Genomic DNA, 17063 nt, shown 5'->3' with positions numbered 1-17063 from the left:
GGCCAAGTGTGTTTTGCATCACCTTGAAGATACCCCAATTTTCAGGAAATAAAAAAGCTTTCCCCTTGAAATCTCCTGGTTTGTTCTTTTTTTGGTGACATAAAGGAAAGGCAGGGCAGAAGAGTAAGAGGGCTTGGTTCCAAAATTTTTATTCTCTTTGTAGCTTCTATTTCATCCTTCCTAGGGGAACTTTGGGTTGCTGAGCCTGACCTCTTTCTCTCTTGCATGTCTAATCATTCAAAAAAGAAACAAATCTGAAATAGAAGGACCCTGAATGATCTGCATTCTCTGCAATTAAAAATATAGTGGAATATTCCCATGAGCCATTTTCTATTTATCCTGCTTTATTTTGTCCTTTCTCATTAAATTATGTGCCAATTAAGTCCTCAGAGCATGTTTCTTGACTTTTTACTAGCCTGCAGAATGCCACACATGCCAACTGAGCTGTTTAAATAATGGCAGATACTGGATCAGAGAAAATCTGTCAGAAGATCAGAATGCAAAAAAGCTCTCACTTCTGGCATCGCAAAAAAAATGCTTCAGCTTCTCTCTGATCTCAGCCAAAATCTTGACAAATTAAGTCTCACAAAGCTGCTGGAAGAATGGGGCCCTCAGCAGTGTGAGCTCCAGAGTCATTAGAAAGAGAGCCACTAATTTCAGTGCAACAGGGAACACATTCCCTAAATGTGGCTGTTAATAAAGGGCTCATTTCTCTCATTTGTCCTACAGCATGAGTCATCATTTGTGCCTTTACAGAATAAGTGAAAAACACTGGTAACTTGGAATAGCTGTGTGATATATTCACTATTTGTGGGTGTAAATGACTATGCAAAATGCCTATGGGAAAAAACCATCCTTTCCATGGTGCACCTGACAGCCCAAAGCCACACTTAGTATTCCATTTCATCAGCCTACTGGCCTTCAGCATGGTGCTTGGTGGCTTTTTAGTGAACAGACTGTACTATCCTCAGTTTGTGTGATATTTTCTAGCAATATGAGGCTGTGGGTGGCATGACAGGACTGCAAAAAAAGTGTTATTCTGTACCTTTGTCCTGTTCTGGGCATGCTTATCTGCACAAGAAGCTTCACTCCTTGGATTTCTTCTCTTTTTCTGATCATGCCATCTATGACTCAACAGCTACCCACTTCTGATTTTGCCACCAAAAAATACAAACCTTCTGTTAATTGATCTTATTGGAATATTTTACCAGTTTCATCATGTTCCATCCCATGTTCCAAGGCTCTGCCCACATGCTGGGAGCTCACAGAATGTTCCTGTGGTACATTTGTCCCAACAGTATCTAAGGAAAGGTTAATGGTGCCTGAGATCCTGAGCTCAGCTTAATGAAACTTGTGTGGCTGACAGGCCTGGACCTGTCTGTTTATCAAGAAAAGTAAGTGCAGTGTGAAGAGGTTTCCTTTGCTGCTTTTCTTGGCAGCAGAGACAAAATCAGGGAGTGCTTCAGTGCTTCAGGGGCTGTCCAGTGCCTGTCTTTAACTGAGGTGCTCAAGGAATCCAATAAACCCAAAGCTTTCAGGAGGCTTTTATCTAAATTATCCCAAAATGAGCACATCCAGGTTCAAAGTATTTGCATTAAGGACAAGCTGGAATTATCCATGGACCCTGCTGCCACAAGGAAAGAGGAAGCAGGAAGCCTGCTCTAATAAAATACAGTGAATATTTGTCTGCATTGACAGCACTAAATACAGTTCACAGGAGCTGTTAAACTCCAATATCAAAAGCAGAACCACTTCTGTTGTGCTGCTATTTTCTTTTTTTTTTTTTTCAAAATCAGAATCTGTAACCGTCCTGACAGATATTAATGGTAATGGTGACACATCAGATGCTGGGGAAGCAGTTTTGCACAACTTTAGAGGCAGCAGTTATCATTCTAAAAAATCTCTTTCATAGATCATAGTATTTATTCTTCCACAAAGAGAAACATTTCTTTTAAGGTTCTCCTGACCAGCCAGTCTATTATTGTTTACACAGTTTCTTTAGGTACCAAAAACATCCAGAAAGCAGATTGGGGTTGCTGGAAGTTTTGCATATCCTTGCATTTATTGCAGCCCCACAGAAAGCTCTAAACAGGTTTTTCCTGCATTTATAGGCAATAAGCCTTTTTCAGTGTTAACTCTTTTTGGAGCAGGATCTCTTTTTCTTGTAGATTGTGCTGCAATCAAGTTTATAATTGGTTCTAAGATAACAGAAGTTAAGTTTCACAGCAGGTGCAGAGATGCAATAAGAAATCTCTGTTTCAGGGAAATGCAAATGCCAGGGAAAAGAATGGAGTGATTCTTTCAGCCTCTCCCATGTTAGGGCTTTGCAGGTGCCTTCAAACAGTGAATGCTGATGCTGGTAAACAGCTTAGTGTCATAGATAAAGTGCAATACCATTAAGTGAACCACTGGATTTTTTTTAATATATAAAACATTTGAATGATAGATCCTGCTGCACATCCGGAGCCTACCCATGTCCCTTATCTTTTTTTAATGCTGTAGTACAATGTTTTTCCAACTAGGATATCTAGATGCAAAAAAAAAAAAAAAAAAGCTGGTTAAGTGATGACACCTGGAACTAAACTGGAGTGACTCCTCTAATTAGGAGTTTTTTCCCTGCCTGAATTTGTGCCTGTCATGCCAGCTTAGTTCCAGGCAGAAGGGCTGCACAGATATCAAGGGAAGAGGACCATTTTCACAGGAGGCACTGAATCATCTGCTGTTGTTCCTATCCAGCAGGGCTTTTAAACTGCTCTGTGTATAATTGCTGTAGGTCTATTTGTCTCTACCATTCTTTCATAGATTTTTGCATCATTATTTTCAAGCTGTTGTTCCCTCACCTTTTCTTTTTTGCAATGACATCTGAATCAATATTTAGCTGTGGTCTACTGCATGTAATTATTCTGGCTTGCTTATCTTGCTAGTTGCAAAAAAAAAAAAGACTTCTGCCCCGTCTCCCTCTCCCCCCCAACCCCAAAGTCTATGTAAGCCCTATTTAAACATAGTGAGGGATATTCAGAGAGATTTTAACATGGTCCTTGCATTCTGGAAAAGCAAGAATTTCAGCATAATAATGTGTCATCACCTCATCCCCTTCTTGAGCATCAGAATATGATTTTTTTTAGGGAAATTTCAGTTAGATATATTACATATACACTGAGCACCTGGACAGGTTGCTCCTTTCCCCTTTCCCCTTACTTTGTTCAAATAATTTCACTGGAAAAGTGTTGTGTTTAGGTGTTTTGTTTTGTTATGTTTTGTATATTAGGGTTTTATTCCTTTGATGCTATCTCTTTGGTTACAGTGGCAGCAGTGTCCTATTTTTAACTTTGCACATTCTTGTCATTCCTTTGTCACCCCTGGGCTTGGTGTTGGGTCCTTGTGCCCCAAAGGGAGGCTTTGGCACAGTCAGTGTTGTGTTCTTTGCTGAGAAATGGTCACATCTCTTCTCCTCCCAGCACCCTTGCTACTGCATCTTCATCAGGTGGCAAACAAGCAAGATATTTAGGATAACTGCAGGTGCTGCAATAAAATGTTACTGAAGGAAAATGTAGGTAATTTTATTTAAAATAGGATGTTGATCTTTTTGTGGCCAAGACATATTTGAGAAGATAAAGTGAAATTTGCTATTTGCCATAGAATTTCACCAATAAATCAGAAAGTAATTGCCCTTACACCCAAATATGACACATAGGATGATGCAGGCATTTCCCCTGGGGGTGAGAAACTGCCACAGGCTTCCTCAGTGATTTCTTATGTGTCACTTTGGTGAAGTTACAGGAATAGATTCCTACTTTTAAATGGACTTTCAGAATTGATGCATTAAATGTCACTGACATTCACAGTCTGCATTAAGGAAACTGAGTGTGTTCTTACAAAAAATGCAAATATCCATGGATTTGCTAGCTTAGAGGAACTCACCATCCTGTTCCTCTACAAGGAAAATACTGAATTCCCTTCCTTTATGTTACCACATTCTTCCTCACCTGCTACTGTACAATATTCCTAGCAGGGAAACACTCCAGCATTGGGTCAGTACCACTGGAAGTTATTCCTTCCATTTACAGAAATTTCTTGAATTTCAATTGAGATTTATGGAGATTGAACCACTCTTTTTTGTTAGGGGCAGTTTTAATTTCAGAGATCTGACTGCCAAAAGTATCTTCTTGTCTGTACACGAGTGTTCCTGGCATCTTACAAATCAGTGGTAGGTGGAGAGAGTCCTTTGCAATATGTGCTTATGAAAAGTGGTGTTCTTGAAAACTGCTGTGAAAATATTGACCTTTTCTTTTAGATAGCTGCCATGAAAATATTGACCTTATCCTTTAGGCAGCAGGAGTCACTGCTGAGGGTGTGGTGAAGTTACAGACACTGGGGTGCCACAGACAGGACTGGGCAGTGCCACCCAAGGGGCCGTGGAGGGTCCCACCTTGGCTTGTGGTGCTGGTCTCTCCTTCCCCAGAGAGATGAGGAAACTTCGTGGAAAATTCTGTTAGCTCTCCTCCTCACCTGCTGGAATAGGTGTTGAGTGTTTGTACAACCAAGCTTCTAATTAAAGAGGAATGTTGCAGTGGCCAGCTCACTGTCCAAGGTCAGATGTGCACCTGGAGGAATCCTAAATCCCAACTGCCAGTTTCTTTGTGCTGACACAAATAATCTTTGTGCTCTTCTTAGTCAGGTGTTCTCTCCATAACACAATAAAGTATTTTAAATGGAACACTGTATCATCTCACATTAAATAATCTAATTTATAGTCATGCCCTACATAACCATCAGAGATATTAGGTTATAGAATACATGATAATCCATCAAGCAGAACTTAAAAGCAGAAGCAGAGTTCCATACTAAATGGTACATTTACTATTACATTCTTTTATATAACAAGGCAGTTATAAATTAAAATAACCCCATTAGAATACAGGGCAATGAAATACAAGCAGACATGGCTCTTTCTCTTTGTTGAGGTGAAACAAACCCTCCTTTCTTCCCTGAAGAACAGAAAATAGGACAGCACATTTTTCTTGAAACAGACATTTTTAAATCTCCAGAACTGTGGTAACTGTTTATTTGTCTGTACTTCAGCAGATTCTAGGTGTGATTAGAATCCATGCATGTTGTGGTCTAACCTGCTCACTGAATACAAATGGAAATGCACAGCATCTGAAATGATGCAATGTCAAAAATATAAAAAAACTTATAAAAATTGAGAAGAACATTAATGCAATGAAGGACTTATACTGGGAGAATAAAAAGGAAAAAAATAAATCTCTTCTGTACCCAGTGTAAAAGGAAAAATTTTGGCAATGTGTCTCCATATCATAGAAGCCTGCCATTACTTCTATAGTCCATTATGTGGGACTTTACCTTCAGTATTAGTTTTGACAATTTGGGATTGTCTAAAGACATTTAAACCCACAAGATCTTAAAAACTCTACTGATTTCCTAATAGAGAATGCAAGGGAGATACCTCCAAGCAAGTTTCTGAATAGGCCAAAATCTGCTCTCTGAAATTCCAAAGCTTTATTCCTTTTTTGGCTATATTTCCTCTTGTGATCTTGAACTTCACTACCTCATGGTGTGTGCAGCATCATCTGCTCCCAGCTTTCACCTTGCCCTGTAATTTCTCCTGGTTTGAAAGTCTGAGGTCCAGCAGAGCACTTCCCTTCATCAGATCCTTCATCACCTGTGCCAGGACAAACGCCCTCCATGGACCTCCTGGGTTATTGTGCTTGGTTTTTTGACCCTGCAGGAGATAAAGTTTAAGGTTCTCCATGAGGATCAGGGTATTTAAATGTGAGCCTTCTTCCATTTATATGAAGAAGGACACATCTCCTTCTTCCTGACCAGAAAGTTGGTGTCAGGTGCTCCCACTGCCCCCTTCCTTCCTCCCCCCATACCCACGTTACAAGAGGATCACCTCCCCCAGCCCAACAGAGGTCACCTCCAGACCTGGAGAGCCACATCCTCTCTGGAGAACCCTTAAGACTCTGCTCTAGAGCTCTGGACACTGTTCACAGAGATAGGAAATGTTTCTTTATCTGAAGACACGAAGGAATGCTTTTTCCATTCTCTGACATTTGGTCGCTTTGTTGATCGCATGTGATGAAAGCAAAATTAGGTTCTTAATGTTTCTTTTGCAAGGTATATTGGCAGTTTCCAAGCTATGTGGCTAAAATCAGGAGATTTGCATGATTTACTAGGGGTGACACTTCTGCACTGCCTTTTCCAAATATGCAATCAAGGCCACTGAAGGCAGGAGATTTTTTGCTTGTGGTTCTGGTGGTTTCCTTTGCACAAACAGCTGCATTTCTTTTCACTGCACTGATTTCTGTGCAGCTAAGCTCTTACTCCACTGGAATCAGATGTTTTCAAGTCTTCCATCCCCAGTGATGAGTCATAAATATTGGTTTTGATGTGTTCATGGATCAGCATGATTCTTACATGCATCAATCTTCACTTCTGCATTCTCTGGCTGTTGTGGTCCCCTGGGTTTTTTCAGCTTCTCTCTCCTGAAAGCTTCCCTGCAGAATTATTTTAAACAGGTGTAGAACTCCCCTTGATGTAAACATTACCTTTGCCTATGTCTGGGCCAAGTAAATTTCAATTAAACTAAGCTTTATCTCTTTGTGGCATACCTTCAGAAACTGCTATGTCTTCTAAATCCCTGGTGTCTTAAGGAGTTAGCTTCTTACTTTGAATTAAATCAAATACAAACCTGCAAAAAAACTGCAACTGTGGCCTTTTCTGTCAATTATTTATTAACATGGGATTATCTGCAATGCTCTGATTGTGTGGAAGAGTTTAATTGTGTAATCACTGGTCTTAATAATGACATTTTCATTTTGTGAAGAAAAAAAGTTGATTTAAAAATTCTTTATCTCACTCATCCATCACAATTGTTATCTGTGTCTTTCCTAAATTATGAACATGAACCAATTGAAGGAGAGAATGAAAATATTTTGAAGGTTTTTGTCTTGTACCTTTTTTATCATCTGCTATCAAACTATATTTAAATGGCAAGAAGAAAAACCTAATTAAAATACTAGATCTTATTATGCAAGCTCACTGGTGAGGAGCAGTTTATGGTTTTATTACCCTTTTTGAAGAACTGATAAGAGCTGGTGTAATCACATCATATGCATTAGGAAAAACACTAATGACAGAATACATTAATGACAGCTATTTGAACATCAAAGTTTGAATTTTATGAGGCTCAAAAGAGGAAATTGGTAGAGTATTCATTAAATAATGCATAATCAATCAGCAACAAGCTTTAGAACTGATTTTGAATTGATCACACATTTTTCTGCTGGAGTTGATGTAAGAGCAGTAACTGCAAAAAGCCAAGACATTTCTGGTACAATGCTTGTCACACTTCCTTGGGATCACAGAATAAAAACACAATTATTGTTTCTGCTTCAAGATGCTACATGGGTATAGACAGGCCCAGGCTAATTCTGGGTGCTACAGACAGGTTTTTACTCAAACAAACAGCAGGGAATCTCTCTCTCTCTTTGCACCTTTTCATGCCCACAGTGCTCAGCTTCCAGGTTTCACATGGCAGAATAAAAACAAAATCAGCTAAAAAGGGATATCTCCAAAATATGTGGATGGAATTAGAGAGCACTAGAAATGGTGTAGAGAAGGGAAGGTCTTTCTGTATATGCATTTCCAGGAAGGGTTTGATCACAATCAGAACTACTTGTGTCCATGATCTGACATTTCCAAACCACATTTACAAGCTGTGGCTCTGTTACAGACCTCAGCCAGCTACTTAGCATATAAATAAAGACATAATACTTTTCCACTTCCTGAACATATTGGAAAGATAAATCTATGTATTTTTCAGAGGCTTTCCAAACAATGTGATGAATAACACCATACAAATATGTAGATAGTTAATATACAGTTCAGCACAAAACATTCCTATCACTGAAACCCAAAGAAAATGGACAGGAGTCAGACTGTTCTAAGGAATTGTCTTATGCTGAAAAGTTTTTTAAAAAGTCCTTGATTAAAGGGACTTTAAATCCTCTTGTGGGATTATTGTGGTGGGTTGCCCACCAAGCTGCTCTATCACTCCCCCTCCCCAGTGGGCCTTGGGGGAGAAAATTCTATTAAAATCTCATGGGTGGAGATAAGGGGGGAGTCACTTGCCAGTTGCCATCAGGGCAAAACAGACTCCATTTGGGGAAATCAATTTAATAATTTGCTATTAATTGTAACAGAATTGTGAGAGTGAGAAATAAAACAGAAATAAACACACCTTCCCTTCCTACCCCTCCACTGACCATGGTGTGTGCAAGGCTGTTTCTCTCACATTTTGTCACTCCTCTCACATGCCTACAAACCCAGCATTTTCACCCTTCTATAAATACATTTTCACAGATACACTAGCAATGTCCCTGATGGGGTCAGCTTTGACCAGCAGCAGGTCTGTAAGTTTTCATAGATTTGTTTGGTGATTCTGCAGAATAAATACAAGTGTTTCTGAGAGGTGCAAAAAGTCCTAAAATTATTCTGTTTCTTTTTTTATTATTCAGAATACGCTCTCAGATAAATTGGCTTTCTAACAAAAGAGCAGAAAGAGAAAAAATAAAGGTTTAATGTTAAAAACAAGAAACAATGAAATACATCATGTTGTATGAGGAGAGAACACTGTGTTAATTTGTAGTTCTATTTCCCTACTCACTGTGTCTTCTTTTTTGTGCCTGGTCTTTTTAAGCCTCAAAGGAAGATTGAACTGATTTTGAATTTAAAGCAGGGTTTTGTGGTTTAACCCCAGCCAGCAGCCAAGCCCCACACAGCTGATTGCTCCAGTGGGATCAGGGAGAGAACCAGAAGAGTAAAACCCAGAGCACTCGTGGGTGGAGATAAAGGCAGTTTAATAGGGGAAGTGAAAGCTGTGCACACAAGCAAAGCAAAACCAAAATTGATTCCCTGTTTGCCATGGCTGGGCAGGTGTTCAGCCACCTCCAGAAGAGCAGGGCCCCATCACAGGTGGGCCATCACATCAGTGACTTGGGATGACAAACACCATCGCTACAGAAGTTCACCTCTTCCTTCTCCTTGCCCCACTTTATACACTGAGCACGGTGCTGTGTGGTCTGGGATAACCCCTGGGTCACTTTGGGTCCCCTGTCCTGGCTGTGTCCCCTCCCATCTTCCCAGGCACCCCCAGCAGCCTCGACAGCGTGGCAGCACAAAAAGCAGAAAATTCTGTGTAAGCCCTGCTCAGCAATAACAAAAATATCTCTGCATTATCAACACTGTGCTCAGCACAAATCCAAAGCACAGCCACTGGGAAGAAAATTAACTCTACCCCAGCCAAACCCAGCACACAGGGCCAAGGAAAGGTTTGTGCCTGTCTGTACATGAAGGCCAGTTCTTGTTGATCAAACTCTTCATGTCAGTGCCAACCTTTCCACGTTATCTCTTCCCTCACAGATAAATCCTGAGGGCTCATCTTGCAGTGTGAAAAGGTGCCTTTAAGGTGTAGGAAATATTTGCATTTCTCAATGTGCTAATAAGTTAAAGTAATAAGTACCCAGGCATTAACTTTATGAGAAATTTGAGTGACGCAGCTCATTCAGCTGACAGGTTATACCTTAGAAATTGTGGGGTAAAGAGAAAATAAACTTAAAATGCCACTAAGCTGGAAAATAAATAGGAGCAGTAAAAATGCAGGTTAGTGCACATGAATTTATATTCTTTTGATCTATGGAGAAGGAATTTCACATGCTTCTTTGGCTGGAAGGAAGGTAGGTTGATCAACTGTAAAAATAAGTGTTCACCTACTCAAAATAGTTGGTCACTGTGACTTTTTAAGTCTTAAGGACATTATTTTAATTATGTTCCTGAAAAGATCCATAAATTAATCCATTTTAAAGTACCAATATTTTAATTAATACAGCATAATTGCTGAATACCACTCTGGGTCAGTTTGGTAGAGAGTATTATTTTAGAAACCCTTAAGCAGTTGCAAAAGCATTTCAAATAAATCCTTGAATCAATCAGTGTCATTAAGGCTCTTGCACGTTTGAAGTGAATTAAGTTTAATTTGTTGTTAGATCAAATATTTACCCTACTGTATAAATTTATCTTACTGGATACTTAAGCTTTGACTTTCCTTCCTGTCTCAGGCTTGTGGCCCAATCAGCCTCATTTTTTTTTCTCCAATTTTAATTGCATGGTGCAAGGATGTCAAATGGTTTGGGGTTATCAATTCTAACACCAGTTGCAAACAAGAAGAGATTTCTTCCCAGACCTCAGGAGTCAGTGGTGTGCTGATAGCTGAGGTTAAAGGGGTTACAGCTGAAAGTCACATACTGAGCCACACAAAGCCAAGAGCAAAATCCATTGATTTTTATTATCCTGGGATTAAGTGAATACATTTGAAAAACCCTAAACTTTATCTTAATCCTCTCAGATGTTGCAGTTATTTTTGTTAAGTGTTTAATCTTGGGGGCATCTGTTAAAACATCCAGCAGAAAGAGAAGTCTTCTGCTAGATCCCATGGTGAGAATTTCCATATGTTAATTCTGATTTCATTAGGAAAAATATTCTAGGTTTCAATGGTTTGCCTGTTGTTTTTGAGAAATAAAATGGTGAATATACATTTTTCCTTTTATTCTGTGTCTGTCCATTGTATTGTAGAACTTACATCTTCCTTGTTTTTTTCTGTAGAGTTAGTAATTTCTGTTTCTTCAACCTATGTATGGATGCTTCCATTCTTCTTCTTTCTGAATATCTTCTCTTTCCTCTGTGTTGAATGTGTCATGATGAAAAAGGACATGGTATTCAGCACAGGGCTCTTCCTGGCTCAGCACAGCTTGGTTTTCCATGCCAGTAGCTGTGTTCAGTGCTGGATTTTAAGGCAGATGTACTGCAAGAATATCTGGGTTCAAGTCTTGCTCAAATATGCACACCAAAAGAGAAGACACCAGAAATTTGGGCTCTGCTCTTTATCCCCTGTACAGAGAGGCATAAAACTGAACTTGATCCCTTCTGTCATCATTTTATCTAGGAGAGTGAGAGCTATGCAAAGCTGGCATAAAGTCATGTAAAAGTGATTTCTGAACATAGTTTTACTATTTTTCTTTATGGAAATTTCTTATCCTCTAATTAGCTGACAGGATTAATCATTTGATAGAAAGCACTGCTTTGATGCCATGAAACCAAAACAGTACAAATTGTTACACAGGTATTTCACAATAACTTCAAATCTGTTTCTAACATGGGATGTGAGGTAATCCAAAGACATTTCTTTCTTGATGAATAACAGAAGTCCAAAATCTTTTTCTTAATTTATAAGATACATTACACAGAAATCTTCCTTGTGCTGCTTCAGTTATCTTTTATCTTGATTATGGTTGACATTTTTAGGGTACAAGGCACTGTAGTTAGCAGGATAATTTTCAAATTTCCATGAGGTGCTGCAGTTTGGCTCTGAATTATATGGGAGGCAGTTTGAAGTCAGAGCACTATATTATTTTTCCACTGCAGCTTCCAGATACCTCACACATCCTGATGAGTGCAATGAAGCTTTGAAAGATCAAACAGTCAAGATGGAAACATTGCAATATTTTAAAAAGGGAAGGGTGGGAACAGGTTGTCAATCCACCTTTTTTATTTTTCCTGTATATTCATAAAACATTGAATATAGTACAAAATATTGCAAACCTTATTTTGCTGGAAGAATGTGGGCAAGGGAAGGGTTACATCACTTGAATAAATCCACTTGATTGTGTGCCTGTCATGGAAGAGCTCTTACCCAAGCACCCCTTAGCACATTTAGTACTCAGACACAGAGATTTGGATTTATTTGAACCCTGAATATCTTATTCTGCTTAGTCTTCACAATTTTTATGCACATTTAAACTTCAACAACCTCCCCATATGCAGATTAGCTAATACATAAAATTCTCTACTTAGAGTGCCTTGTCTGGCTGCTCTGTTTACTAAAATTTAAGGTAGGAAAGGGCATGTAGTATCTTCCACAATGTATTTTTTACTTTCCAGATCTATTCATTGAATGCAGCTCTTCCTAGTTTAAAAGGAAGAGCAAGCTACATTTTCAGTAATAATTTTTACCTTTAGGCAAACCTGCTATAACTCCTGCCAAAATTAAATTAAGATCTATACTTTCTTCTGGAATCTTTCCAGCTCATCTTTGGGTGAAACGTATACTGTAATAGGATGTGAAACAGAAGATGAAAGCAAATATTTTTCCCCATTCTGTCTTTTCATAACATGAGAAATTGTTTTCTAGTATCATGGTAAAAATACATAACATTTATTCCAATATCTTCAAGTGTAGGAAAACCCATCTATAAATGTCTACTAAATTATATTAACAGTTTGCATTTCAGTCTAAATAGCTTACTGATACCATCTTTTCAGTTTTAATAGAGTTTAAAAATGTGTTAAAGATGGGGATGCGGAGCAGAATAAAGGTCCCATGAGGTGAAAGATCAGTGATCTTCCACACCCCTCAGACACACACAAGTGTGTGGGACTGCACAGGATCCATCCAAGGAGCTGGCAGAAGAGCTCAATGAGCCACTGCCCACCATTTACCAGCAGTCCTGGCTAGCTGGGAGGGCCCAGGTGACTGGAGGTGAGCAGATGTGATGCCTGTCTACAAAAGGAGCCAATGGTGAGAGGTTCAGCAGGGCCAAGTCCTGCATTTGGGTCACAACACCTCCAGGCAGTGCTACAGGCTGGGGACAGAGTGCCTGGAAATTGGCCCTGAGGAGAAAGGACCTGGGGGTGCTGGTTGACAGCAGCTGAACATGAGCCAGGGGTGCCCAGGTGGCCAAGAAAGCCAAAGGCATCCTGGTCTCGATCAGAAGTGGTGTGGCCAGCAGGACCAGGGCAGTGATTGTCCCCCTGTCCTGGGCACTGGTGAGGCTGCACCTGGAATCCTGTGCTCAGTTCCCTCACAACAAGACTTTGAGGTGCAGGATCACGTCCAGAGAAGGGCAGTGGAGCTGGGGAAGGGTGTGGGGCTCCAAACCTATAAGGAGTGGCTGAGGGAACTGGGATTGTTTGGCTGGAGAAAAAGAGGCTCAGGGGGGTGATGCTTTGTGAAGGCTGACCTAGAACAGAGTTTAGATGGAGTTAAAGAATAAAGTAGGGATTTATTAGGAGGTTTCAATGGATCCACCTTGGGCAGCACAAGAGCCCAGCCAGGGCTACACCCAAGATGAACCCAAAATGGTCACAAAATGGACAGTTGGTCATGGGGTCTCTCTTTTATAAGTTCTGCTCCATTTGCATATTGGAGTTAATCATCCAGTTATAGCTTTAGGTTATGAACTCCAATCCTTGTTTTTCTCTCTTCTTTCTGCTGCTGTTTATGCTCTTGGGCCTGAAATTTGGATCATTTGTCTTTGGTCCCCAGCTAGAGAAGGAGTTGGTTTTTGTCTACTTACTCTGTGAAAAGAGCTTAATATGAAGCTCAGAACTACAGACTAAAGCAGTACAGAATCTAAAAATATAAAAACTAAAACCTGAGGCATTAGGGGAGCTCATCACTCTCCACAATTATCTGAAAGGAGGGTGTAGTGAGAGAGGATCAGTCTCTTTTCCCAAGACAAGAGGAAATGGCCTCAAGTTGTGCCAGGGAGGTTTAGGTTGGATTCCAAGAGCAATTCCCTCTCTTGGGGGGTTGTCAAGCATGGGAACAGGCTGCCCATGGCAGTGCTGGAGTCACCATCTCTGGGAGTATTTAAAAGATGTGTAGATGTGGCACTGTGCTCTAGTGATGGGCTTGGCAGTGCTGGGTTAGTGCTGGGACTCAGTGATCTTAGAATCACAGAATGTTTGGGGTTGGAAGGGACCTTAAAGACTTTAAGGGTGTTTTACAACCAAGTGATTCTGTGATTCTGTGATTCTGTGACTCTGCTTAGAGCAAGATGTGTTTCACTTTGGGATGAGAGGACAGGAATTGTGCTATCAGTGACAGAGGAACACAGAACAACTTAACCACACGATAAAGACTGATGTCATGGAACAATATTTTTTTTATTGGCTGGCTAAAGCTTTACTTCCTGATCAGCATTTAGACACATGAATAAAAAGCTTGAATCACAGGAGCATTTCACAGCAATAGCTCTAACAATTCTCAAAACCTTAGCAATGGAACTCTTCATCTCATGCCGTCTAACTGAACTGTTCAGTTCCTGAAATGAAGACAGGAGTGAGAGAAATAAAGCTTATATCAAAGCACCAAGGCTTCAGTCTGTTGTAAATTAGCATCTTTCTGTTCGCTGATGGCACTGGAAGCAAGCTGTGGAAATCCTTTTTTTTTGACAAAAGATGCCATAAAATTGTGATATGTGATTTTGTACTGCCAATTATTGTAAAAGCAAAATTCAACATTTTATGGTGGAGCCACTGCTTAATACTGTTTTTCTTTTTCTTTTCTTTTTTTTCCCCTTCAAATCAGATATTTATCTTTGAGAATAACATCTATTACTGTGCCCATGTGGGGAAACAAGCCATCCGAGTGGTCTCCACAGGAAAGGAAGGTGTTATTTTCAATGGGCTCAGCGACTGGCTGTATGAAGGTAGGACATGACATTTAGGCCAGCAGTTAGTTATGAGTTTAAGTTACACTCTAGAATTACAGACCTTGCTGGAATTGAACATCCAGCATTGCATTTCTGGGCACCGGTGGACCACGGAGCTGAAAACCTGCTATTCTAACAGCTGCCTGATGTGCTGGACTGAAAATAATGTGAAATGGTGTAAGAATTCTGTTTTCAGGCTGTTTTCTTAGTCCAAAGGTAATAAATCACTGAGCTTTAATGAACAGAACTGCTTCATTATTTAATGGCACCTGCAATCACTCATGGACGTGCCAGTTTTCAAATCACATAAAAGGACAGAAATGGGGAGGGAAAGGGGTTCTATCTTAAAGAAGAAAGTGAGGAAGCAATTTTACTTGATTGGCTGTTTTCCACAGAACTAGGTGGGCCTTGGAAGCTGCCCAGATCTTGCCACCTAAAAAAATCTCTAAAAGCAGACCCCAGTAATTGGCTGCTTTCCTGTGAAAAGGGCCTGACAGGGTGGAGGGTCATCTCTGGAGCACGGTTCTCTTTGATCCTTTCAGCTGGCAAATGGCCATTGTGGTGTGTGTGAACAGCTGCTTGAAAAGTGATCTCAGCTGCTGGTTAGCTTGGGAGAGGATCCTCACCACCCCCAGTTCTTTTGGGCATTGTAGGCTTTTAAAGCAATAGATCAGAACAAAAATTTTAAAACATAAACACACACATGTATATGTACATGTACATGTATATGTATGTATATGTATAACAGGTACTTATCATGCATCCCTCTCTCTGCTGCTGACTAATGCTGCTGCCAGCAGCTCCTTCTCACAGGGATCCTGGCTTTTTGGGCCTGTCTCTTTCCTGTGACACAGCTTCCCTCAAAAGTCCCACTTTCTCCTACAGGTCCCAGCATAGTCCCAAGGTTTTCTTACTTCTACAGAGAGAAAGTTTCCAGATACATCTATTAACTGTGTCCCTTTGGCAGCTTCCAGTTGTCTTGAGGCTTAATAGACCAGAATAGGTCACAAAATGCCATTAACAGTTAATTGGTGTAAAAATAGGGATCACTATTAAATTGGTCTGTACCATAGCTAGACCAGGGCCCTTAGACTCAGAAATGAGGGAATTAAAATTGAATGAGTTTGTTTACCCCTGCTAAAGATGCTGATCCCAGAAATCAATGTACAAACTCATCAAACACATCAGTGGAAAAATCTGAGAGGGGTTTATTATTTTTTATACATAAATACCTGTTTCTACTGCAATACAACATATTTGCAAGTAAGTGTCCTCCTTGTGCTGTGAAAGCTCTTTGTAACCAGAGAAGTAGCTAAGAAGTTACAAAATGCTGATTTTTCTTCACTTTATTTATTAATTTGCTGGTGAAGTTGTGGGCAGGCTGTTTGACTCTGGAGGTCAAATGTGCCTACTACTACTACCCATATTTGTCTGATAAACATCATTTAGTACATCAGGTCTCCTTGCAGAGTCTCACACACAGCACCACACTGAGAGGAGTTTGTCAAGCCCATGAACCCAGAGCACATCAGCAAGCCCAGGATGACACTTGTTTTGCTGACACCTATTTTTATTCAATTACAGGATTGCTCAGGCAATTTCTTGGCTGACATTGACTTTCAGGTTTGCCCTCTATAATGAATTTGCTTGTTAACTTTATGTTAATGTGCTAGGGTAAGAAATGAATGTGTGATCGAGTACAATCTGCTTATGCCAAGCCAGGTTCTCTAACCTGTGAGGCACAAGGCAGATTAGGATCATTGGACTTGTTGTTCACTGGGGTTATGTTTGAAAGAAATTAGGATTTGGAAATGTCACTTTGTGTCCTAACACAGTTTATATTGAACTAAATAATTGTCTTTTTTCACAAGAAAAGTGTAGGTGGTCCCACAGGAAAACCTGATTTAAACGTTCCCAACTAATGGGAATCCAAAATCAAATCCAGAGCTGAACTGTGCTGGCTGAGCTCCTTCTCTTGTCATCACTTGTGCAATCCTCATGGAGGTAAACCTGGGACTGGTGTCAGAACTGAGGACTCGTGCTTGAAGAAGCTGTGGGGCCATGGTGGCATTGGCTCTGCAGCCCTCAGACACCAGCTGTCTACATGCATGGATGGATGGATGGAGAAGGATCCAGAAGAAGCTGGATATTCCATGGGGATAAATGGATAAAGACAATTCAGAAATGAGAGACACCTCCGCAGTGGGGTCCAAGAGATTCCAGTTGTGGTTGCTAGTGAGATCTAACCTGGGATACTCTGCCAACACATCATCACCTTTGTTTTTCCAAAGCCTTTCCTTTTCTTGGATGCCACCTCTTCCATGGGATAAACTTGGACCACATTTTAAATCCAAACTTACCTGACTGGAAATGCCTGAAAACTTGGCAAAGACTGAACTGTGCCACCTCAATACTTCTTTTGCTCTTCTCCCATTGCTGCTGTGGTTTGTAGCTGTGCCTTCCCCACCTCCCAGCCGAGCTGGGTGG

General features: G+C 40.3%; 1 protein-coding gene across 4 annotated transcripts in view; it reads left to right on the top strand.

The window, feature by feature from the left end:
* Positions 1-17063, top strand: part of DPP6 (dipeptidyl peptidase like 6) — a 537867-nt gene that overhangs the window by 442912 nt on the left and 77892 nt on the right. For all 4 annotated transcript variants that reach the window (XM_039712305.1, XM_039712329.1, XM_039712320.1 and 1 more), the window contains one exon: positions 14453-14573. In XM_039712305.1, coding sequence (XP_039568239.1) covers positions 14453-14573 — 121 coding nt within the window. The remainder of the gene's footprint in view (positions 1-14452; positions 14574-17063) is intronic.

This window comes from Passer montanus, unplaced genomic scaffold (genome assembly GCF_014805655.1).
Source record: "Passer montanus isolate IOZ18808 unplaced genomic scaffold, ASM1480565v1 scaffold10, whole genome shotgun sequence".
Lineage (NCBI taxonomy): Eukaryota > Metazoa > Chordata > Aves > Passeriformes > Passeridae > Passer > Passer montanus.
Note: the sequence above shows the minus strand (reverse complement) of the source record. Positions and strands in the feature narration are given on the sequence as shown.